General features: G+C 40.9%; 1 protein-coding gene across 1 annotated transcript; it reads left to right on the top strand.

The window, feature by feature from the left end:
* The first annotated feature begins 17,252 nt into the window (after positions 1–17,252).
* On the top strand, positions 17,253–20,917 carry LOC104407051 (lymphotactin-like). Its single transcript, XM_010016228.1, has 3 exons — positions 17,253–17,322; positions 19,964–20,081; positions 20,812–20,917. Exons 1-3 carry the CDS (start codon positions 17,253–17,255, stop codon positions 20,915–20,917), a joined length of 294 nt encoding a protein of 97 aa, XP_010014530.1.
* The last annotated feature ends 5,944 nt before the right edge of the window (positions 20,918–26,861 follow it).

Genomic DNA, 26,861 nt, shown 5'->3' with positions numbered 1-26,861 from the left:
GTTTAACAGTTCCCATCCCCATCAACATGAGTATGTACTCTCTCTTTAGCTGTCATGTAGATGAACATACTAATTTAATTTTTAAATCAATGACAGCGGGGAGAGAAGTTTTATGAATGTAACTAAGAAGCTCCAGTTCTTTTGTTGTGTAAAACAGATTGTTTAGCTGAGCTTTGCCTTTTCCAAGAACATCTTTGAGTTATTCTCAATTTCAGTAACTAGATTCAGAGTTACTTTCCTATTTCTCTGTTCCCTTCTCAGTGTGTGCAAGCAGTAAAGGCACACAGGAGGAAACACAGCAGAAGTCTAATGAACTCTTACTTGGGTCAGCATTGACCATGGAAGCTTCTGTGACAGAAATTCCTTGAAAAGAAAACATTTCATCCCCTGCCTATGTACCTGATAGGCAGAGTGAAGGAGAAATGGGCTAGAAGGCCTTCCGGCCTGTAAACAAGCTAGTTGGTGCTATTGCAGTGAGATATTAATATTGCATATCCAATGAGATACACAGGACTTGCCATCCTTACGTAAAAATCTGATATGAAACACATCAAATCTAACACATATATGTTTCAGACGCCTGTTTGATATAGACCTTTCAGCTTATTTACTTAGGTTGTAGGCTTGTCCTTCACAGAGTGATATGCTGTTACATATTTCCCTATTATCTGTCACAATGGTTCTTGGTGCAAGACTGGAGTTCCTGAATCTTATTGTGATGACAAATTCTTTCTTACGCCGAAAATATCCTTCCTAAAGCTATCAACTGAAGTGACTGTTACACTTATATTAGCCCAATATCTATGAATAAATGATGAAACCACAGACAGACATAAGATGCACAATGCAATTACAGGATCACCTATGTTGATGTAAATTGGATAGAAGAAAAGAGGTAACCCATCTTCAAGCTTACGCAGCCAATGCTGCTCCATTTCCTGTGGAATCAGGACTGATCAGCTGACTCTACTTTGGATAGCAGACAACAAATCAAACATTTAGAAGGACTTTTAAGAATGTCTCATCACTTCTTGCCCATCAGGTGACTGTTAGACAAAAATGTGTAAACAATCTTCAGATATAAATTATTCATAACATTCAGAACAAGATGGAAAAGAAGCAATTTAATACATAGCCTAGATGATTGAATATTTCTGCCAGTATGCAATCTTTTACTTTAAAGGTAATTTATTTAATCTGATAGCATCCTGACCCAGTGATCTTGCTGAGCCCAAGATTAAGATAAAATAGCAAATTCATATAGCACGTCAATGCTCAGAGTACTCTGGCAATGATAATTCCATTAAAATAGTTCACAATTAGAATAAAAAGTAAAAAAAAATAAATATGTATAACCAAATATTCCACACATTAAATATTCAAGTTTTCTTTTCATCCTGTAGAAACCTTCTGTGGTTTTGTCTAGTTTGTCATATCACTCCAACCGTAAGCATCAACAGTAGAAGAAAACAGTAGAAACCGAGGCCAATAAACCATAATTTGGTGAAGGGAAGAAGAAAGCGTAGAAAGTACAAATGCTATCATCTTGTAACAAACCATAAAGACGGACATACGTGTTTGGGCTGTATCACCAACATAGGTGTTACATGCACATTTTGCTTGCAAGGAATAAAATGAAGGCAACTGGAAAAATGGCAGATCTTGGTTCATGATAGATTACTAGAGCTAAGGCAGTAAAATGGATCCATTAGTGAATCTGTGTGCTTACTTTCTGCACTTCAGTCAGCCTGAGATGGACTCAGTCAATGTGGTTATTTCCAGTTGTATCCTTCTGTTTATCTCCTATCTTTCACAATGTTAGCTTTACACTTCCACTAAGTCTACATTAATAAGTGTAGACAAAAAAAGTCTACATTTGTTTCTGTTAAACATACAGGAAATGTTTTTTTAACCCCACGGTTTTATATACACCATTTTACAAAGTTACTTTGCAGAATTCTTTTGGATGTACCAAACCTTCTAATTATCTGGTTTAGATTCCTCATGGAAGAGGTATATGTCTCCACACTGAGAAGGGCTGTCTTTCCATAAACAGGAGAGAGTTGGGTTCTACATTTATGGATTTAGTTGAACTACAGTTCTAGTTTCTTAAGAGCTGAGGAGGAAAGGTTTCAAGGCTTTCTTTGATCAAAGCCACAAAGAGTGACGACATTAGAAACAGCAGGATAAAGAATAAAATGAAGCAAACAAAGCAATATCCCAAAACTGCTTACCAGTTCAACCTCAGTGCCAAAAATGGAGCAGAATATAGACTAACTTATTAAATAATGTGGGGTTGTTTGTGGTTTTTTTTAAAATCAGAGTTATGAGTTACAACTCTGCAGTTTTTAAGTTGTTTATATATCTAACTGACTCAACATACACAAAGCATAACTTGGAACTTCACAGGACTGCTGCTTGCAAGAAAATAAGCTGAGGTGGATTTGTCACCAGCAATGTGCGTCCCATTGGTACTCCTCATACTGCAAATATGCTCTGGGCCATGTGACAAAGGAGAGAACCTACTGCCATATGAAATCCAGAACAATCTTACATCCAGCACCAGCTAAACCTGCACAGACGTTTAATCTCCTGCACAGAGTTTAAATACATTCCGGTAATTTAAAGTACAGGCAGGCAATAAATAAACCTCTTAAATTAGTTTCAGCATGAGGGAAAACTAGATTTCTATTGCTATTAGAAGCCTTAGCTCTTACTCCAAACCACCCACAGCAAACTGCTGTAATCACTGCTTATTATTTTCTTTAATTTCAGCAGTCGTTATACTTAATAAGGTAGTTTTATATTTTCTGAAACTTCGTATTTTTTATAAGTAAACAAGGCAGAGAAAAATAAATTATTCAACATATTAGAACAGAGGTTTTCATTTTAGTCATATCTTTCTCTGATACTATTATACTTTAACAAATGAACCTTTTTCATGTTTCAAATGAACTTAAAGCAGCAAATGTTAATAATTAATTATAACACTATAAATTAAGCAATTGAAAACTGTCATTTATTGAATCAGTGAGTTTCTGTAAATAGTTAAACAAGTTAATTTTTTTTTTACAGAAAGAATGGGGTAAAATGCTTTTAACTAAATTATCATATCCCACTTTATTTATAAAGTACAACAAACGATTTCCTGAATTAAGAAAGTTTCTATTCATTCAAATGTCAGCACCTACAGAGTTTCTATATTGGCATGTTCAGTGCTGCAATCCAGAATTCTGTAAAGTACAACTTATACTGAATATTTCCAAACTTGGTCAGTGTGGAAAACCTAGTAAGTCATATTAGACATTATTTAGAATGTTGGTTTTTAATGTATGAATCTGTGTTCCCATCTCCTTCCAAAATTAACTTGATACAAATGGTAAGTAGAAAGTTAATTACACTATACATGTGACATATTTCATTCACTTTTTCCTAAATTTACTATAATGGCAATATTAGAATGCAAAAAAATATTTTTGTATAATTGCTTAAATATACACAGCTACAGGATATCTTTATTAGTTAAAAAAACCCCACCATTTTGTGTAATGATTTTTAATTTATTACAACAATCACAACCATTTTATAGTTAGTGCCACAACACTTGATTTAGTAAAATATGGGTACAAAAAAAATGTAATTAAAGTCACCCAATTAAAAGATGATTTTAAGCTTATTGATATAAAATTGAAGTGACTTGTAGCTCCTAGTGATAGGCTGGTAGAAAATTATTTAATCTCATCAAATTCTTTTCATCCTAATTTGAGAATAATTTGTGAAAAAGCTTCTGAACTATTTATTGTATTAAGCATAATAATTATCATTATTTATCAAATAACTGTGGGTTAGCAATGCCTTAGACATAAATAATATTCAGTTCTAAGAATCCAAAATTGAAAATCTGAGTTTAATTTTCTCAGTTTCAACTGTTGATGCAAGTCATACTGCAATCTTCCATCTCTACACCAGATAAGCACAATTTTTAGGTTTAGTTTTCTGCAGAAATGCTTGTGTTGTGTGATTTTTTCTCCACGTGTATTCCCTTCCTGTTAGCCACCTTTATTACACCACTGCTGTTACCTCTGGCAAATAGCCACACAGGAGATCACTAAGAAGCAAGCAGAAACAGTATTGTGGTAACTTGAGTGAAAGTCCCTTTCTTTCAGAATATATCTGGACTAACGCTTTAATGCTAAATTGAAAAATTAAAGTGTGAATCACTTCTGACTCTCAGGATATACTGAACACAGAGGGATCTGCCTTTCCCCAGCAGCAGCGCAGTATTTGTGCACAGTTAGTACAGAAAATCAGCAGTTCTTCAGAAATGCAGGATGAGATGAAGGAAGGTCCTTCTAAACAGATGAATCAATGCAAGAAACTCATTATTCAAAGAAATCCACCCTGCAAGATTTGAAGTATACCGGAGAGTAAACGTAACTTAGAGTATATACTATCCCCGTACACAAAAGCTGTTATCTACACTTCTATGCCTTACCGTTACAGGCCAGCACCACTCAGTTTCTCCACTGAGATAAAAACCTACCATGAAAGACAAATTTCCATCACCACACATGATCAATTTGACCTCATGTATGGCATGTGAGACAGGCAAGAACTAGGTCCTACGAGTTCATACCAGTATCAAGCTGCTAATAACTGAAGTGAAAGCAGACTTGAAGTCAGCAGTGATGAGTGCCTCTTGTGCTCCTATATTTGCTATAAGGTGCTCCATGGTGTACCCAAGGCCCTGACAGTGTGCTTCCATGAGTGTCCCCTGCTTTATGGTGTGAGGGCACCACTCCCCCTAAGCTGCCCACTCCCCATGGCCCCAAAGCACCTGGCATCCCCTATCAACAGTGCAGCAGGCCCCAGACTGTGTTCATTCAATCAAGCCATGCTGGCACAACACTAAGTCCATCAATAACTCGTAGTGAGAAAATTCCAGTTACGAGTTTATTTATAGGCAGAGTAGACCTATAAATATCCCGGAGATAGGCCAAATACCAAAAAAGAGCCTTTTCCTTCTCTCATTCCACAAAGCAACACCTAGCAATCACTGGTCAGTAAAAGATATTAACGAGGTGTTGTTTCCTGCCCATGGAGTAGCTGAGTAAAAGGCCAAGGACATTCCCGCTTCTAGAATAACAGAGCTACAGCACTGAAGCACAAGGGCTAGGGGCTGCAATCAAGCATTACTAATGTGCTCAGTAGCTTAGGTATTAAGTTCACTAAAGAATAAAAAAGGCATGGAAAGAACACGTAGGCAAAATGTAATGGATAGCCACAGGTGGGAGGAAAAATCAGCTTTGAATTCTCCCCAGAATAATTTCTTGCATAAGACTTTATATAAGCTGACAGCCTTTCACATTCTCAGAATAGGATCCCAAAATTCATTGGCAAGGTCCACACCCTCTGGTAAAAGCGGCCCCAAGACCGCATTCACTCACTACCATGCTGTCTATTATCAAGGGAAACAGGAACAGCCAGGTCCAGGTGGGGTCAGAGCACAGTTTTGACAGCAGTTGTCACCCATTAGGTCAGCTTTGAATCTGGGCAGGCCTAGAGAAGCACCTTGCTCCCTGCCCACGAACTGTATGGAAAACAGCTATGCAAGCAGGGGCAGGACGGGAAGCTCACGCTGACCAAAGTCTCTCTGGAGTCCAGGATTTTAAAGAAAGCAGGAAAAACACAGCAAGCTCTCTGTGCCTCCTGAAATTGCCACTCTGCAACAGTACGCATGCAGGCAAAACCAGCCAGCACCAAAGCACTCTGGTTAACTAGTGGTGTGTAAGAGCACACACTTACTTGCCAACAGCCCCAGAAAAGCCTGAGGTCAAACAGAATACTTTAAGATGAAAGGAAAAACTGTGAAGCCTGTCCAGCTTTTGCCATGTGAAAACATTTTCGCACCAGGGTGCCTTCATACATTTCAAGCCATCCAGTTGTTTTCATGGACAAGACCTATATTCACCATGTCATTTCAAAGTGAGTGAGAGGAGAAGCAGCAAGTGAAGGTATAGGTTTGGTTTCCCATGCTGGGCTAACACGCATTTTATTCATTAAAATAAAACTACTTTGGTTGGTTATCATATACCCGTATCATATGCCCAACTGAAGAAACAAGGAAACCATAACCCCAGCGTTACTTTAGAGCAGTGCCCAAGGGACTTGCCACCTGACATTCAACACTGCCAGAATTCCTGGTACAATGAGGACACATTCCCTAACTTTGCTTCAGGAGGTCTTTCCCTCAAGACCCTGAAGAAAATGCTGGTCACATGACCACGTTCGTAAATACTCCAAATTCACAGCACAGAAAAGCAAATTCCTCATTTGATGAAAAAAGTGCCATGATTTTTTAATTTAACCTCGTGTTTTAGGGGCCTTCAACTTCTAGGAGTTCAGGATTGAAAAAGTTGGTTATCATGTACCCAAATCTCTTTAAAGCATGTATTTTAAATAAAGGAAAAGAAGAAAGTAACGGTATGCTCACTGGGCAGACACAGCTGATATAAGTAGCATGCAAAAGGTTACAGGAGGAGATGAGTAGTACACACACAGACCCAGATTTTCAGAATACTTCCTAAAAGAACAGAAGAAAAAAAAAAAAGAGAAGCCTTTTTCTTTGCCTAAAGAACAACCGCAATGATGTGGAATCTCTCAATTGAAGCCACTGCCAGACAGGAACGAAAAACAAAACCTGCCCTGGAAAGAACCTGCTGTGCAACCCCTCTGGAAGGGCAGAGAGGTGTCATCCCTGCGCACAAGCTGAATCCTCAGGTATGAAACAGAGGGAACAAAGACGGGAAGCCTTTAGAAATGTCCCTAGTGATCCTCAAAAAGTCAGGAGGTTCATTTACCTCAGCTTTCATGTTTCTGGTATGGAATATTATTTACTCTTTCATGACATAGACTATAGCAGACTTTCAGAAATATTCCTCAGCTTAATCCAGATCAGGTCCTAGATACGTTTAAATGCTTTCACAAGCCAACATTTCTTGTTTCTGAACCTGAACAAATTACCAGCTGAAAAGTACTCTTGATCCTGTGGGTCAAGGAATTTGAGGCGCCAAGATGTAAAAGAATGGATAACTTTGGATAGACAGGTTGCTGTTAGCTTGAACCCAATCATGTAACCCAGATGGTCTGGTGAAGGCTCACTGTTTAACAATTACAGCAAAGAAGGTGGAAGATATAAATAATTACATTTTTCTGCTCTGCTTCAGCTGAATATCTTTTTTTTCTCTCCAATTCCTTTAGTGGTCAGGTAAAATAGGGACAAATCCATGCATCACATAGAAGATGTGACAAAAAACATGCAACATTTTGTGCACCTTATGTAAGTGCTCTTCTTGTGTTCCCTTGCCCACACTGCACTAGGCAGGCCTGATCTCGTATTGTCATATTGAGAGGAATGATTAAAAATTCCTTTGGAGCAGGTCAAGCCTATGATGAAAGAGGCTTCAGAAGTATCTATAAATACAGTAGAGGTCATCCAGTTCATTCAGAAGTAAGACCATTATTTTTATTATTCTGCCCAAATCAAATAGTTGCCCATGCTCTGGCCTAGAAATTAGAATCCTTCAAGTGCAGTGATTTGTAACCTTCTCAACATGCTCACCCCTAAAAAACTTGCCCTTGGGAAACAGACTCCACACCATGAAACCAAATCCACTGTCAGGCTTTCCTTAGTCCTATTTCCACAACCCTTAGAAGCAGCCCAGAGAACCCCTTTTTAGTGCTCAGAGTTCCCAGCACTACAGGGTCTGATGTGCAGACAGATCCTGCTGCTCTGCAGAGTGTTAGTTAGACCGTACCTGCGCTGGGGAGTTCAGCCCCTGGGAGCAGGCAGCCAGTTTGGCTGCAACCATGGCAGCGTAGGCACGCAAAGCTGGTGGTGCAGGTGTACACACCGCCCGGTTTCAAGCAGGAGTGAGCTACACTTCAGTAGGTATTGGTAGCTTATCAAGGCCAAGCTTGTGTAAAAACCCACAATCCTGCCCTGCTGCTGTAAGCAGCAAAGGAGAACAGGTCTCTGCGCTGCGCAACGGTGCCTGTAAACAGACTGAACAACAGCCTAGAAAAGAAAATGCAAAAGTAAATGCTCCTCAACAGTCAGCCACTAAAAAGAGATCTTCACATTCAGCCATTATTACATGAAATTACGGCCTTGAAATAACAGCACTGGGAGTCATTTCTCTCCCTTTCTGAAAGCATGGTACATTATCTCTGGCTGATACACCCTGTTGATTTTTAACCACCTCTGTTCTGCCTCACCAGCCTCCTGCCTTTCTGGTCTCCAGCTAGAGCTACCCGCACAAAGAAAGCAGAGTGCAAGAAGCCTCCAAGGCAAAACCAGCCATCAGGATCTTGAAAGCACAAAACCTGATTCTCACCTGTTTGAACTTGATCCTCCTTGCCCCTGCTTTGAAGATGCCTAAAAAAGGTCATGCCCAAAGTCAGCTGAAACTGAATAGCTGCAAGGGATGGTCTGCTGAGGGAAATGGTTTTAAGATCTCTTTCAGATCTGAAAGGACCAGCAGTCCACCTAGCCTGATCTGCATAACAAAGGCTGCTGCAGAGAATAGCTGCTGGGAAAAGGCACCTCCTTCTAACCTGGCAGTGAGATACCAGCATGCCAGAGCAGGTCCAAGATCAGCCTCTCTGGTCTCTGACTGGGAAGAATGTGGGGTGTTCACAATATAGCAAACAACTTTCAGCTTCTCTCCTCACAACAAAATAAGCCAGCTGAGGTTGCCCTTGAACTCCATTTTATTAGGCCGCATTTCCCCAAGGCAACCAAGACTCCAAATCCTTGACAGTCCCTCCTCTTCTCTACTTCTTCTAACACTTCTGTCCAGAGACAGGAGGCTTAACACTTGCCTACCAGTCTCTCCTCTTCGCAATCTCTCTTTTCCCCTAGTTCCTCAGGCTAGCTAATTCTTTCAGGTTTAAGACCCTGGGTTCATGGCACACCTTTCAATCTTTTCTCTCCCTAAGCTAAAGCTTAAATCATTAGAGACTAGGTAATAAGGGAGCAGATGAGCCATTAAAGACTGTGACTTAGCTGGACCAGACTGCAGCTACCTCTATCCACTGCCTCTTATAATGTTCTCTGGAAGCTCCACATTCCCTCCCTTTCTCTTTGTACTTACCTGCCATACACTGAGGTGATGAGTCCTAGTAGCCGGATGGCACAGTGGCACTGTAACACAGCCCATATGCCCTGCAGAAGCTAGCTACACTACAAGCCAAGGTCTGAAAGAAGGGGGAGCAGCCTCCTTGACTCACCTTGTCTCACCCCACTCAGAGGAGAAGCAAATGGACACACAAGAGCTTAGAGAAACCTGGCAGAGCTTTGGACCCTGATCCAGCTGATGAACTGTCAAGCTGATTTGCAATGGGAGCTGTGCTCTCCACAAAGAGAAAACATAGGAATGAGATGTATTTAATCACGAGGCATAGAAGAAGAGATCAGGTGAGAGTATGAGAGTGTTTTGAGGCTGAAGAACAAATCACGATTACAAGGCTCAGCCAAGTCTCTGATGGACGGATTGAGGCACAAATTGAGAAGACAGAGCCAAAGAGTTTGCAAATTTCCCAGCTCCAGTACTCTGTGAGGGAACTCCTGCAGTTCTGCAGGGAGCACCAGATCTGCACACCTCCTGTGGGCTCCATTGCCAAACAATTATACATACAGATCTTACCTAAACATTAATAACCTCAGCAAATTGCCACTGAAAAATGCTACTGCTAACTCAAGGTGAGAGGCTATATCCTAACTATTTCACAGAAGCTGTTTCCTAATGCCTATGAGACCTAGGCCATACAGTTTATTTTACAACAGACCTCTATCCTCTGACAAGAGCACAGGAATCCAGCCAAGATAGTGGTGCCATAGAGCTACGACGCCCTCTCCACAACCAATTTTTGAGGAACAGTGCACTCCTACAGCACAGTATCTCAGCAGAACTGTTTTCTCTTTTGTGATAGGAGAGCTAAGTATACTTCCCAGTACTCTTACAACTCTTTGAGAACCTCAGGAGAGGTAAGTGCTATGCAAGAGCAGTGTTATTACAATGAATCTGCTGGTTGTAGTTGGTGAGAGAAGGCAAAATAGCTCACAGGTGGACCAACAGAGAGATGAGCCAGAGCAAGGAAAGGACTGGGATAAATAGGTAGGACAGTCCCCAGTTTTCTTAACTAGTGAGAATAACCTGACTCTGATCCCATTTCACCTGGGGCTCCATCAATACCTACGTAGCTATGAAGTACAAACTGCCCCATCAAGCAGAGATTAGATCACCTATTCCTATGCATGCCTCTGATAGTATAATACAAGTAGCATCCTTTTCATTCTCTGTAGACAATTATTTTCCCCATTTTCTATCTCAAAGAAGGTAGCATAGGGGATGAAAGAAACCAGTGTCCTATGTCAGTAAATAAACTAGTACACAGAGAGCAAACTGATAATCTGAAACTAGACCTGGAACAAGCAGTTAGCTGTACTGGCCGTTCTGACGTGTGGCTAATTTGGTCTGGGTTTGCCTATGAGAGGAGAGCGAGGACATTCAGCACATCTGACATGCTTTGCTAGAGAGGCTGGAGGGCTGCATATGGGGCCAAGCTGAACCATGGGAGGGATGGGAGCAGGGAGAATATAGTGGCCCATGACCATGCTGAAATCAGCTGAAGTGCAAGAAATATGATAACCATGGGAGGGAGCTCTTAATTTATTGCTGTCTTAGACACAATGCGGGGGGGGTTGCAGCCCCTAGTGAAAGATAGAAGTAGCTTGTGAAGGAAAAGTGAAACAGCATTTAACAGTCACAGCCTGATCTCTGAAATGGCAAAGAATAAAATGAATGCTAACTTGAGGGGGGAGGGAGGAATTTTCCCAAGCCCTCTTGCCTCCCACATTGCACCAGTCACCACCGTGAGCTCGGGTGTAGACTGGTGCATTTGTCCAACACATGCTTCATACTCAGTCATTGTCAAAGGAAAACCCCACAGAACGAATAAACACCAAGGACTCTCTTTTGGAAAGTTCAGAGTGGAACATTCTCAAGAGTGGGTGTTTGCTGCAGGCCCCTGTAAGCTGAGCTCTTTCTTCCTTGCCCCTCTCACTTAAGCCCTCATTTGCACAGTGAGTCTCCTGCTGTTACGGGCTCACTGTGCAAATGGCTAAGGAAATATAAAAGCCAGATGAAAGGAAAACACTTCTCTGTATCTCTTAAGGGTACAGCTGCATGAGCACCATGTTTCATTTCATAGGGCAGATGAGGATCAAGTGCTGCGATCAGTTTTAAGAAGTTCCGTAACACTCTGTGGAACAGGATGTGGCCCAGAGTTGTCAGATGATAGTAACCAGTGTGAAGCAAGACAACGTACCTCACCAGTGGCGTGGTTAGAAAGTGTGACAGTTCTTCATCTGAGTGATGAAGTCAAAAAGTACCTACTCCACAGGCTACTGTAATGCTTTGAAGGAAGAAAAAAAAATCCTCATTGGAAAAGAAAACCCATGGATCTCTCCTGCAAGGATTCTGGAATGATCAATTCCTATCTTCTCTCTTTTTTCCCCCGGAAGCCATAGGGGTTAGCATTGTAACTGCAAATTAGAATTTGTCCAATTTGTTAAACTCTGTCGCAGGCCATCATGAAGGTTTGGTTACCAAAAATGCATACAAGTATATTTTTTTCTTTTTAACACATGCACTTATTAGATATCAACTATGTGGGGAAAAAACAGAAGAAATAAATCCCAAGGGTTCCCTTTTGGAAAGTTCAAGAAGGTGACATTTTCAAAAAAGGATTTTTGCATTATTTGTCTGCCTTCCCTTAAATTTTTGTTATTTTTTTTTTAATCCATTAGCCAATTTCAACCAATGCTAAACAAAAGGCAGAAATCCCTACAATTTTTCCCAAACCTGTGACTGAACAGGAGAAAGACTCAGCACAGTACCTCCACTGTGGGGAAAAGCCAGCAGAATAGGGGTAGTCAATGCAGCAGTCTGCCAGCACATGTGACTGGGCAGCCACAAGCATGTGGAGAGCATGCACTGATTTCTCTGGCACGTGAAAACACATGCTGAAGAGTTAGAATAATTCTTGGGTGGAGGCAGGAGAAGTTAGTAGATAAAGGACTGAAAGGTGAATCCAGGGCTACTGGTTCTGCTGGCTGGAACCTGCTGGTTTATTTGTGATTCTCTTTTACACAGCCCCCCATCCATTAAAACATTCACTAAAATAGACATGACTGTGTAATGCAGAAGTAATTAAGGGCAGTGATAAGAACAAGTCTGTGTAATTGTAAATAACAGCACATGTGCAATAGATGAGAGTGAGGCATACAAATACCACTGATGTCTGTTCTTATACTGTAACTCCCTCCTTCCCCTAACAATCTTAGCTCTCCAACATATTCCCTGTGATGGAGCAAAGGAATCCAAACACATACAAATTGGCTAAGGGGCTCTCTCCAAAGCATGAGTACAGTTGAAAATTGTTCCCCACTGAGAAAACATAAGCATCTGAGCTTCTTCAATTTTTTGTCGTTTGAACCACGACACTGAGGAAAGCTCAGGTTTAACCAGAAGCAGCAATTTGGTTCCCATCTTTCTCTAGTGTCTTACAGACACTGACTATCCATGGTTAACCAAGAAGTATATTTATTTGTCACACAATAGGTTTGATGCTTCTCCTGAAGACTAACAGAGTAAGATTTGGTTCCCACATCCATGATCCTATGATACGGTGTGCACAGGAAGAAGTGCTAAACAAAATCTGCATTCTCTGTTTTACATGAGATCTGAGGAAGAGAAAGAAGAAAAATAAACAAACCAAACAGACCACAAAATAGAACAAGGAAGAAAACAAGCAATAGGATGGACTGAGAATATTCCACAAATTCCCAGAGGTATTCGGTTCCTGTTTCAGCATGTGCAGTATTTAGATACCTTCACTGAATTGAACTATAGTGACCCCTGTGATTTTCCGCAGCAACAGCATTTCCCTGTGCTTAGTTAGCTTCCTGCTATGCATCTTACAAAGAACCAAAACACACAAGACCAAGATTAGGATCAGAGTCTTTCTCTTGTAAAATCTTGGGTCATTGCATAAGGGCTCATTGGAAAACAAAACAACACTGAATGAGAGAAAGACCAAAGAATACTACATTCATGTCAAGTCAGCTTAAAACATCAACAAGACAGGTGCATGCCTGAATACAGCTGACTGCAGACTTGACTAGAGCATAGAGTAGCCTTCGTATGTTTGATTCAAGGTCCCTTTCAAATCAAATCGTTCTCAGTCTAATTTTACATATCTGAATGCTACAAGTTGGATAACTAAGGAAAAATTTTGATACAACTAACTTATTTAAGAGCACGTGATACTTCAAGGGAGAAGCATGTTAGCAGGACCAGGGAAAAGCTGGCAGGAAGAGCTGGAAGTATGGTAGTGGAAACATATGGTCTACAAGCAAAAACTCTATTATGATTAAGAGAAAGTATTGTTAATAGGCTTATGTTTCTAAAGGAAGAGTTCTGCCAAACCAGCACAAAACAGAGTAGTTATCGAAAATGTGATTTAAGTGATCAAATGAGATTGAAAGTCATTGTCTCTGAGCTGAGATGTGAGCACCAAGAATGTGTTTGTTTCTACTCCATTACAATATGAATGAAAAAGACTGCTCAGGTACCTATGAAATCAGCAAGAAATCTACAGAGCAAAAGTGACGGGGGGCAAAGGGGGAAGGAAAGCTGGATGTCACTTGCTGGTAATTCTTACTCCAACTGTTAAGAAACAATGCAAACCCAAAATACACTGGAGTCAGATTTATCCCGCCTAACTTCACTCGCTTACCATGTCTGGCATAAGATACATGCATATACTGCTTTTGTAGATAATAGAGGCAGACATGTATCGCCTGAGGATGACATCTCCCACCCTAAAAACAGTTGTCAGGGATACAGATGGGTCTAAGCTGAGGTTCCTAAGTCCCTTCTTAAAATCACTGAATGCCCTGATTTATTCTTCAAAAGTGATAGTAAGGCTGCTAGCACATCTTTAAGTTTTGAACTCCTCAAGCAGGAGCTTGCTGTTGCTGTCCTTTCCCATGGCTGTGTCCCTCAGCCTCTCCCCATGATTTATCGGAAGCCTGGGAAAGTAACTCAAAGCCTGTGGTTTTCTGCACACGAGCAGGCTGCAAAGGTTGAACAGTGATACAACTACACAACTATACCTGCAACATCTGCTGTCTGGACCTGCTTTCCCTCAGCAAAGAGTGCATGTGTTAAACACAAGATGAGGAGGGGAGGAGAAGGAGCAGTTCTCATGGCTCACACAACATCATACCTGTAGCCGAGGGCATGGGAAGCATCATGGTAAAGTTAGACACCTTTCTCCAGAATTCAGACTTCTCAAACAATTCCATAATAATATTCCAATATTTTATTTAACAAATATTTAATTCCATAAAATTCCATAATCATACCATCTGTTTTGTCTGTGGATGTATCACAAACTGCAAATGATCATTTTATTCCAGAATGCTCTGAAAGCAGCCTGCGATGAGTGAGCCATACAAGGAGGCAGTCAAGCCCCAGGACAAGTATCATTAGCATTCAACTTAACTAGAGCTGAGAAGCAGTAATAGGAACGTACTTTGGGCACTTATTAGCTACTTTTTTAATACGACTTACCAGCAAGAAAACAGAAAGGCTATACATCTGATCATATTGCACTAAGCTTTTGCCACAGCACAGAGGCAATGCACACTGGTGTTAGAGTACAAGCAAAATGAGCCTTATACAACATTAGAATATGGGAGATCATCAAATATCCAGAGAGAGCTGTGGGACTCCAGCCCACAAAACTCCTCCAAAACACAGACTTCACTGGACGTAAGCCAGCTACACAGAACATCCTAGGAGGCCACAGCAAACGAGAGCTACAGAGGGGAAAAGCTTACAACAGGGCAATTTTTCTATCCCACCTTAAGAGTGGTGGAAAACTGAAGAAGCAACAGGCTTTCTAAGGACACCTCAAGGATGAATCTACAACCCACAAAGTTTCTGTTAGAAGGACTGACTTTTTCTGAGCTAGCTCATGTTCAATACAACTGGTGACCCTTCCTCTCAAAGCTGTAGACAGTGACTATATACATACATGCACATACCATTTCAGTGAGCAGAAGTGAGGGAGCATCTGTTCTCTTAACAGGGAGAAAACTTCTCTCAAGCATCAATGACAAAGCTGCTACCTTGCATCTCAAAGCTGACAAGTACCAAAAAGTTAGAACATCTCACTCAAGGAGTGATTTCAGGTGGTGTTCAGCAAAACACCAGGGTGCTACACTGCTTGGACACAAACTTAAGACAGGTTTCCCAGTAGTGCTGTTGAGGTCCGTATAGTTACTCCCCTGGCCTTGGCGTTACTCCCCCTGTGTGGCATCAGGCACATCCTTTAGGGGCTTTGGCTGAACATCTGGCTTCCATTTTGTTGCAACTTCATTAGGGTTGCAAGTGGGTTTAGCAGGCATTCAAGTAAAGCAGGAAGTACCTTACACCTGCTTACTGTCTACTTTTGCCATTGCTTTTCCCTAGGTTGCATGGTGTATGTAAGATGAGAGAATTAAACTAAAAGGAACAAAGAACGTGCATGTATATACAAGGGAACCAAGCAGCGTCTTCTCTACCTGCAAGACCTGCAGATTGTTCCTGAGGTTACGGACCAGCTATTACAGCCTAGGAGCCATGTATTATAGCTCAGTTCTCAGCTCAATCTTAATTTGCCTGAGGAATCTTAGGGAATTAACTTCCACATGCTGTGTTTCCCCATGCAAAGCAATTAACATTGATGTTATCAAGAATTTGGAAAACTGGAAGTAACCAGCTGAGGTGAGGCCTGCAGGTAAGAGCAGGGGAAACTTCAGACTTGCATGAATGGACACCTGCTTGAGGCTTTGCCCTGACAGCTACGTGCACCACTGCCTCGCAGTCTCAGGCATCAGGCAGCCTGGTGCTTACCTACTGACACCAGGCCCGGCTGGGTCTCCATGGGCTTCTTCTGAAAGAGCGTAAGAGCATAAAGCATGAGAGGACATTTCTGCTCAGAGGCTCTGGACAATGATGCTGGCTCAGATGTTGCTTCGTGTGTGGCCTGGAGGTCCACAGCTTGCTTGGAAAATAATTGCAGGTGCTAAAACCACTGCCATACAGCAATGTTGTCCAGTAGCTCAAACCACCTTAACACAACATAGAAAGGACACCTAAACCTGGGTAATAGGACTAGCACAGACTGCAAAAAAGGACAATTTTGATAGAGGTACAATTGGAGCAAGACCTATTATCAACACCATATTTGCACAGAAATGCAATGAACTGTTTTCTTCATTCTTATAAATTCTGCCCCTTTGATTGCCTGGTTACTTTCATAGGCTCCATTCTTTATTCTAGAAAGGCCACAAAGCAAACAAACAGACAAACAAAAAACAACCAAACAAAAAACTTCAGAAACTCTTTACTTCTCTTTGAAACCATGTATTTTAGTTATGCCTGACTGGCAGGAGGGCTAATGGATCTGGCTCTGTACGTAACAGTGTGTTCACTCTTCCTTTTCCCAGCACATAGTGATATCGGTTTTGGCCATATCAAATGATGGAGAAAACAGAAGAGTTTTGACAAACTCCACCATACACAGGAAATAGGAGTGATAGCCCACCCAAGCTATGCATTAAAGTGACCATCTGCTGCCACTATGGAAAAAGCCAAGGAGGTTTTGTTTCCACCATCCTTTAGCTCAGAGTTCCCCTTTTAAGTGGTCCATTGGTCAAAGAGGTAGCTCTGAAAGTTACTCTGTGCCTCTGCGGTGCAGCTCAGCTACAGCTCTCAAATGGAGGTGTGAAAGGACAGGAACACTTGGTAAAGGTTTCCACTACACAACTAGAGCTCTCACTTTTTGCAGCTTGAAATAAACCCTACTTGCAACACAGAAGCAAGTGCAACCACAGCAGGGTTTGCGCAGGAAAAACCTTCACAGGGGGGCTAGTGAAGGATGGGTGGGGAAAGGAGGTGGTTCTCTGTCACCAGAAAAAGTACTGCCACTCAATTTTTCCCACGTATAGTCAGCCCCACCATGACGCCCCTAAAGTGAACACAGGAACTGACCACTGAATGACAACATATAAACTTTGTGAAAGAGGGCTGACAATAGCCTCTTTCTTCCCTGCTGTGACAAAGAAGCCACCAGCAATGAAACTCCACACTGCAGCTATCCTCCTCATCTTCTGGCTTGGCATCTTCACTGCGCACAAGGTGAAAGGTAAGTTTACAACCCAGGAGGAAGGTAGGAGTTGCTCCACATTGCACCAGTGGTATGATGAGCAGGATTCATTCACAGCCAGAGCTGATTCATAAGACAAAACTCACAAGAAATCCAGGTCAGAAGCACAAGAAAGGCAGCTTTATGGGAGATTTCATCTATGTCCTGCCAATTAGTGGTTTGCTTCTGCCTTAAAGCAACGAGAGTTTCTGTGCCTTAGAACACTTAAAGGGTTTCTGTGCATTATGGTTTCTGTGCATTATTCTCTCTCTTAAAATAATGAAATCTTGAAGACACAATGTCTTTTAATCTCACTGATGCCATATAAGCAATGAGGTCTATAGGTTAATAACATTTTATGCAAAACATTTTTTGAATAAGATGCACTTTTTTTTTCTTTTTCCAGCTATACTATTTTATATGTATTTTTATTATATTATTTTTTCTTGGTCTTTCTCTAGCTATATAGGCTTAATCCCTCTAATGTCCCTGTTTTAAAAAGTTCTTCCAGTTCTATATCACATATTGCCTATTTGTTTGTTTCTAGCCAAATATTTTGGTACAGACAGGCAAACTAGGAACAAAAAAATGCAAAGAGGAGCAATGGATTTATACAAGGTCTTTTCTCTCTTCCTGATTTCACCAATTTATCATCTTGTTTGAAACCATTTACCCACACAGAGACAAGCCATGTTTATTAGCCATGCTTTAAATGACTTTGTCTACAGTGATGTTTAGGCCTGTGACTTTTGAATTAGGTTATGCGTATCATGTGAAAACATAAACATACACACATAAGCACATCTTACAGACAATCAGATTCAACAACACATAAAACGCAAACAAGCACATAAAAATCACAGAAAACACTCACATGCAAGCCATACGCAAACCCTTTTTTGTATATTTTTGTATATGCAAAGAGAAGCACGCAGAAAAGGCATCTTCACAAAACCACACCAAAACCAAACTGAGACCTGCTAAGCATTCTCAAGATCATGTAGCTACACACTGAGTATGTTGACTTAGTACCCCTACAGCTACATTATACTACATTCGCATACGCTGATGAACGCTACCGCTGTTCATCTCAGCAACACGTGGCTTCGATCACAGACTGCCAGTCTGTAATGTCATTCTTCAGGTTGTATAATTTGTCACAAATATCAGCAAGTCTGAAAAAGCACACCGAGGGGGTGTGCAAGGGATAGAAGATTAGAAAGAAGAATTATTAAAAAATAAATATAAAAAAAAAACCCACACCAAAACTAAAATAAGCCACCAGAAAAAAGGGTACTTATAGATGTGGAGCAGTTTGGTTTTCTTTTCAAGCTTACCAAAGCTCTTCCAGTATTCCCTGAATGTATTCTCTGGAGACAGCTTAGTAGTAGAAAGAATATTTCCAGGACTATTAAGGATTGCTTAACTATCTTTGAGCTCTTTAACACCACATTTTAAAAACCATTCTGAGGCAGTAAGGTACATATTTGTAATGAATCACTAAAAAGAATACACCATGTTGCTCATTACTAAAGCAAGATAAGAAAAGATATTCCTTCAGGCAAACAAAATCCCAAGAATTAGCAACTCTGCTGGTACCCATGCACCGGCTATGCTACAGCTCCTCCAAAGGCTGATGTGTGTTTGTCAGCTACTCCAATTATTCCAAACAAACAAACCCCCTCACAGATAATGAGATTACATGAAGCAGTTTTTATATTTAGCAAGTGTCATCTCAACAGATCTTGGACTGTTCTCAAGCCAGTTTCTCTATAAATACTTAAAAAAGAAACCTGAGAATGCAGCAGTGTTCTGTTTGTCCCCCTTATGCCTTCCCAAATGCATCGTTGATGGGCGGGAGAAAACCAGAAACTAGCAAGCGAGGCTTCCAGTTACATATATGTTTAGTCCATCTCACTTAAATGAGCCCCCATTTTTAGTTATCACCATGTAAGGTAACAACTGCCCAGAGAATTTTGCATTGATATCATGATCCTCTTTATTAATCACTAGTGCATTTCCCTTAAATGTATGAAAATCTCAGAGGAAAGAGAGAATTAAGTAACCCACCATTGCTTATAAAACCAGGCTTATAGCAAGAGTATGTAAGCACTTAGTCTTCTGACAGATATACCTCCCTTTCAACAAATTCTTAATGCTAGTTTTGGATGTCCAATGTGAGACTAGTAGCCTTGCTTTCCTTCACTTGGGAAGTAGAGGGAATTACTGATTCACATTCAGATGGCATTTGGAAATCCAGCCAGTAAAGGTGCCAGTTCTAAGCACTACTCCATAAGGCCACTCACTTGCAGATGATACAGACCTAATGATGCCAAATACCTTTTCTGCTATGGAAGCAGTGACTCCCTAGGGGCAGAATGATGATGCAGTTGTTCAGGAGAACAGGTGAAATTTAGTATCATCACTGAAATAGCAGTAACGCTTTAGAAATGATAGGATGCATCCCAAAAAGTACCTTGAGGTCTCCTGTATAACTGGGTATCATGGCTGTACATCATGAGACTCACATGTTCTAACCACAACTGGAAATCTGCTGGAATTCATAATTTATTGAGTAATTATGGCTAATATTGATATAGTATTGACTGCCTTTGCCATTTATCTATTTTTCCCCTTCCAGGGAGTGCTGGAAGTCAGTCCATGCGCAAATTGAGTTGTGTACGTCTGTCTACACAGCAACTGAACATCCGAAATCTTGTCACCTATGAAAAGCAACAAGTCCCAGTGAATGCCATCATGTAAGTATCCAATGCACAGTTCACCTTCAGACTTGTCTAAGCAAACATGCTACCAGGGGGAAGGGAAAGGGCACGTGATGACACTTCGTGGCCCAATTCACTATATCTGCCTAGTTCAGATCATCCTTCCATGAAGCAGTCACCATGAAGCAGACAGCTGAAGAAGTGAGGGGAGAGCAGTGGGCCTCAGAGAGCTGGGAGATGTTTGCTGCTCACAAACACTGGCAGAAATCTCAATGAACAAACAGCCGGATCTTTTGTGTCCAGAAAGTGGGGAAAAATCTCAGTGAGGGGTCAGGGTGGAGCAGTCAGAAGCCCAGTTGCACTGAATCGAGCCAAGGAGAAAAATCATGTGGTAGAGTTTGGGGTAACTCTGACTCCTGCTAGGAGCTGTATTTGGTTTTTGACCTCATGAGCATGCATTTTTATCAAATCTGGGACCCGCTCCTGGAAGGTACACGTGAGGTAAATGTGCATCATGATTTCATAGAATCTCAGAATACTAGAATACCATGCTCCCTTTTTTAAAGTCAATAAATATGCACATGACAATAAATAGGGAACTAATGTTGCTAACTGCTGTTATTTCAACTAACAACTACAAACTCCAGCAAGTAACAGGGTTTTACCAGATTGTTCCTCATGTTCTGCATAAAAAACAAGAACAGCAAACCTGGGTTTGGAGACTTGAATTTAATGGCCACCTGGTTTGTATTCTTTCTTCCCATAGGTTTATCACATCAAAAGGCATCAAGATCTGCGTAAGCCCTGATCAGAAATGGGTGCAGATGGCTATGAAGAAAATAGACCAAAAACGTGTCATCAAAGGCAAATAATCCTGTCCTAGGCGAGCATCTAAGGCCAACTAAATGGAATCATCATCAGTGCCGCACATAACAAAGAAGAAAGCCTTAGTATTTGCTTTCCATTCCTATTTATTAATTGGCAATAAAATCTCTGAAGAAACGGGAACTCACCAGAATCTCACTGGTTGAATGTCTGCTGACTTCTTTGTTTTATAGCTGGACTCTATTAGACTGTTTATCTTCTGAAATGCTTGCTACTACTTACTTACAACTGAATGTAGGTATCTTCTCATCCTTGCTGTCCTGACCAGTATAGCATTTATAGATGAATGGCAGATAGCTTCACATAGAAGATGACCTCCACAGAGCTGAATGAGTGTAGACCTCCATCCTGATGTGGATCAGAATGCTTTGCATTGAGTGCTGGGTTTGAGAAGGTGCTATATAATTTAACGGTTGCTCATACCTATATAACCTATAACTAAACTAATCTCATGCTTCAGGCTACCACATGGTCAGTGCAATATTCAGGAGATGATCCTTGGGCCTTCCATTTTTATACACAGCATTGTACTGTTAGGTCAGTCAACAATGATGTATGGATACTCTCACCAAGGGATGACGTGAAGTATTTCAGTGTAACTCCAAATGTAACCCTATTCAGCCTTGAACGGGGAAGACTTATCCTACACACAGACTTCTCAGAGGTTATTCACTTTCATCCTCATGTGAAACAAACCTGAAATAATCGGTTTACTTTTTCCTTTGCTTTTTCTGAATAAGCAAGAACAAACCATGTCTAGAATCTGTATTTCACAAACTCATAGTAACTCTCTGCACCAGAGAGCTGTGTATATGTAAATGCCTTATATTTTTAAAATTGATAAATTCTACTAACAGAAGGTTTTGAATTTTAATAAAGTTACTATAAACCTGGAATCAAATGGTACATTTGTCTGCTCATATGTAATGCAGACGGAGACTGTTGAAATGGGTACCAAGATGAGAACTTTCGAGCAAGCCAGCTAGAGCTGACACTACTGCCAACTCATGACTCAGATTGTTCAAAAGCAATCTGATTTTGAGCTTTCTACACCACATTTCAGCAGTGAAGCCCACATTACAGACAATACCTCTTCATAAGTTTGGGTACTTAAAAGTCAGACTTCATACAACATGAGGATGATCCCCACATTATGAAAGCAGACACAGAAGAGCTCTGGGCAAAGAAGAATAAACTGGTGTTGAAGGAGCTTAAGGGGTGGAGGAGAAGTATAGGCAGAGGAGCTTCAGGAGTAAACTTCCTCTTACAATACTGCATGTATGTTGCCTGCATTGCTGCTCAACCACGGGCTTTTAATCATAAATAACTTCTTAGTGATACATACGAAACTACAGCACTTCCAAAATACACTGCAGAAATAAGATCACATTACTCTAAAAGCCAGTCTTTACAGTTCCCTGCTTTGGTCAAGTCTGAAGAGAGAATTTGTCTCCCATGGCTCACGTTTTGTCACAGCTCAGTCCCAGGTAGGGAAATGCATTTAGTTTTCACTATCCGGGACAGGTTGTAAAGCACTACTACTGCTCAGACAGGGAAGATAAAGATGACCATATGCACTACACTACGGAACAGAGCCAAGACAGGCTACTGAGCCTCCATTATACAAAGTGATGATTCCTTACTGAAGTTCTCGATATCAAATACACTAGAAAAGAAATAGCTGTTGCTACAAACTTTGTAAGAAGAGCTTTACAGGTGGGAAGAAATGTTGAGATATGATGTTTCTGGAGTATGGCAATATAAACTGGTGTTCATTCATTTTGAATCACCAATCTCAAGGCCCCTGTCCCGCATAGACAACAGAAACACTTCTATTGCCTTCAGCATCATCAGACTATCAGAAGGCTACAAAACCAGGTCACCTATAAAAAGCATTTTATGGTAAGCTCTCCAAGATGAGTATCTTCAGCTTCCACTGATCAAATTCATCCAGGACCAAAACTAAAGAACATGCTTTCGGCAGGCAGAATTTTAAGGCCTTTGCTCATACTCAGTAGTATCTTATCCTGGAATTAATCTTGCTGAAGTGAATATAAATTTTATTTTTTTTTAATTAGGAATATCACAAGCTGAGGATATATTAATTAACCATCACATAGCAATTAATATTTTATATCTGCTCATCCTCATCACAGTTCATAGAAAGATTAGTAACAATTTTTAAGAGTGAATTGCCCTACTTAATAATTACATCTTGTTTGTTATACCTTGCAAGATATATAATGAACCTTGTGTACTTCTTGGGAGTTAATTACTATGGGCGATTAGAGCTCTTAACATCTCTTCCTACTCAGCCATTAAACCTCAGGGACTTCCTTGTATCTCCTTAACCATTCCTTATCCCTGTCCTTGCTGCAGTCCCAGTTGTGTGCTATTTTTGTCATCTCTAGCTGTGTATAATCTGGAAGCTTATCTGTAATGGCATTGCTCCTGCCTCGTACTTTTCCCTGAGGTTCTCAAATTGCTTTAGAAAGAATGGAAAATATGATTAAACCTTCTTTTCACACACACAAAAGGAAAGCGCAAAATGAAGAACTAGAGTGCTGTTCTTGTGTTGGAGGCAAGTAAGAACCATAGTCTCGGTCTCTCCAACACTCTTAGGAAACATCTCACTTAGAAAAACAGTAAGTTAGGCTACAAGGTACATTTGAAAACCTGGGGCTGTGGCTGCACTGATTTCCTCCCTGCACCTGGCTGTCCACCATTTCTTCTCAAATGAGGCAAGGAGCAAGGGGTTTCCCTTCCTCCTCATCCTTTGCTAGATTGCAGCCTCGGATATGAACGTTATTTCCTTTTACTCCTTTTGCAAGATCTGTGCACCACTTTGCCAGAAAGAACCCTCCAACTACACACGGCAGACCAGGGAGCAGCAATATTTGAATCAAATCAAATCATTTCTGTTCTGTTGCACACCACTTAGACAGTTTCCAAAGACACTGAAGAGATGCACTACGTTCAGATCTTTAGCATCGGGGAGACACAGCACGAGAGCACAGTGGACAACCCCTGAGACTGTGTAAGTATTCACAGCCTCATTAACTTCAACAGAGGCAGACAGGAAAACTACACACCCCTTTCATCACCCCAGTGATGAGCTAGGACATTCCTTCATTGGTTTTTTTACATGCCTTCTAACTATCATTTGTGCTTTGCTTTACACTGGAGGCTTTCATCAGCTGATCACCTACTTTAACAAACTGCTCAAGACCCTCCATGGGAAGAAGAAAAGGGAGGAGGGCCTGGGTACCTGTGTACAAATATTAATGCACTGGTGATGCTACTTTGCCAAACATTGGTACATGACAAGTAAGGCATGTTAATTCAGCAAATACAAATATTTTCTCCTCTCATCTCTGTGGAAAAATGTACCACATGGATTTTGGAAAGCTAAAACTTAGATTTTAAGTTGCAAATTAATTGATTACTTAATCCAAATTATTGGGGGTTACTACAGAAAATGCCAATTCAAATTTTATGGCAAGCCAGTACAGAAGAAGGTGAGGGGAAAGGTAGCAGGGATAACAAATAACAGGGACACTTTCAGGAGAGAGTGGTATGAGGTAGCTGTGAGTAAGTCTTTAATAATTCATAGTATTTTAGCAGCTCACTTGCTTCCTTGAGTGACCATCTCTGCTCTGTGGCATATGCACTAGCATAAGTTTCTTATCACCTTGGGGAAACAAAAGCTTGAAACATGTACCATAAACCTGGAAGCCCCAAGCTATACTCTTCCACTAGCAAAGTTTTAGAAATCCACAAATCGAAAACATCCAAAATGACTACACTGCAAGTGGCTGTCAGTGCAATTCATAACACACATTTTAGCTGGGCATTTGAGTTGGCATGATTTATCACAGCATGATAAAACTGTATAGAGTGCACTCTATGATCAGCACCACCACTGCTGCATGCCCCAGGGAGTCCATCTGCTCTCAAGGTATGTCTAAGGCCCTTCCTGCAGCACTATCTGACCTGTTCCAAGGGCACCCCTTCTGACTCCCCTTACTGCCTACCACAATGCCTGTGCACTTCCTAACACTGAGAGCTATTTCTGTCTGCCATTTCCCACCCCATGCTATCCACCCACAACTTGTACTTTGGTTAGGACATCTCAGAAGAGGCAGATCTGTCAGGACAACTCCTACAGAGGCTGCCCAGAGGATTTAAAAGCATATTCTGCTATCACATCATGGTTTACCATCCCCCCCATTTCTCCTGACTGGGAAAGGGGAACCTTTGCAACAAAGAGCAAATGGAAAGCAGAGAAGAAAACCTATTTCACCTCATCCTTTTCACCCTCTAGCCTAGAGAACATTAAAACAACTGATCCAGGACCTTCAGACTGACAAAAACTGATGTTTCCATATATGTATAATCTGCCTGTGCTTCTACATTCCCAACAGCAAATACTGAATAAAACACTTTTCTGCTAATAATTTCACCATCATTAGAAATAGGATACATCAGCCCATAAAAGATCCCATCTAGAAAATGGAGCAAACCTCAGACACATTTTATAGCACCTGATCTCTAGGGAGTTTGAGGAGCCTGTTGTTTGAAGCAGCAAATTACTATCCCAAGTATGGGGTTGCAATTTAAATGAACATTCTAACTTTGTGCGGCTCATTCGAGACATTTCCAGAGCATGTGCTCGTTCAAGGTCTGCTTATAGCCCCTACTCTATTTCTGTAAAGAGACCACAGAAAATGGGGCTGCACAGTAGTCCCTTTCCTGCAGAAGTTTTGAGTTTCCTTCCTGTCTGGCTGTGGCTTAGAATAAAAAAGCCTAGAACAAATTACTACATGTTTGTTATGCTGAGAAAGAGGCTGCTTCTGTCACAAGACACAAGAAAAGGACTCAAAAAATGCCAGCTCATGTCCTGCACTACTAGTAACTTAAACGTTTATTTTTGTGCAGTGGCTGTCACTTGATTTCAGCTGATTGTTATGTACCATATTGAATATTTCTTGCACTAAGCCCTTAAAAACTGAAGGAAAAAACCCTGGTATTCCCCAGTGGGACAACACTGACTCAAAAAACCCTCAAGTGATAATTGCCTAGTGCTTCTCTGTGTGGCGTTAGAAGAAAATGTCCCTATTAGGGCTCCAGCTTACCTCCAGGGTCACCCTAACCCTTTCCATAAACAAACCCTGAGCAAGAATTGCCATGCTATGAGTTGCCAGTTCACCTGGTTGCTTTTCATGAGGTGCTGGCTAGTTCAGGTTCGATTTATTAAGGTCTTCTAGCATAAGCATCTCTCATGAGGAAGATCCCGTCTGCTCAGAAGGACCTGCTGTAATGATACCAATCAAGTTAAGCAACTAAATTAGCGAAATATTGCAGATCTCCATCTCAAGATTCTTATTATGCTAGAAAAAAAGTGAAGTGGTAATTACTTACTAGATAAAATTAGTAATATGATTATAAGAAACTTACTCTAAGGCATATGTTTTATGGGCTCAGATGTAACTTTCTAAATTAAAAAATCCAATTGGAGAAAAATAGCTGGGGTAAACTTCACTTTTCAAACTCAAACTGGTTGATTCCTCCCTACCATGACTACTTGAGGTGAATGAAAGTTCCAAGAATGTCTAAATTCAGTCTTTAAAACTACAACCATAAGAAACAGGTATCACTCAGAAAATCTTGGAAGAAGCTTTGTTTTTACAGCTAAAGATTTTAGTAGAACTATAGCTGGGTGGTTTTTTCCCCCCATCTCAAAAATCATTTAAGAGATCTCAGGACTTCTGCTGATGGTCTGGAATTACATAACATAATTGCAAACTCTCTAAAACATGTGTTTTGCTTTGAAGCCCCACAGACTTCCCTGTGGCTGCCTAACAGAACTCCTACTCAAAAGCAGGATTCACAAGGTGTGTGAGCATGTCTACTATGCTTACCCTCAGCCAG

This window comes from Nestor notabilis, unplaced genomic scaffold (assembly GCF_000696875.1).
Source record: "Nestor notabilis isolate BGI_N333 unplaced genomic scaffold, ASM69687v1 scaffold2506, whole genome shotgun sequence".
NCBI classification, from domain to species: Eukaryota; Metazoa; Chordata; class Aves; order Psittaciformes; family Psittacidae; genus Nestor; species Nestor notabilis.
Note: the sequence above shows the minus strand (reverse complement) of the source record. Positions and strands in the feature narration are given on the sequence as shown.

Coding starts and splice junctions, on each gene's coding strand:
- LOC104407051 (XM_010016228.1), top strand. CDS start 17,253: ATGAAACTCCACACTGCAGCTATCCTCCTCATCTTCTGGCTTGGCATC. Junction 17,323..19,963: donor CACTGCGCACAAGGTGAAAG/GTAAGTTTACAA, acceptor TTCCCCTTCCAG/GGAGTGCTGGAAGTCAGTCC. Junction 20,082..20,811: donor GTCCCAGTGAATGCCATCAT/GTAAGTATCCAA, acceptor TTCTTCCCATAG/GTTTATCACATCAAAAGGCA.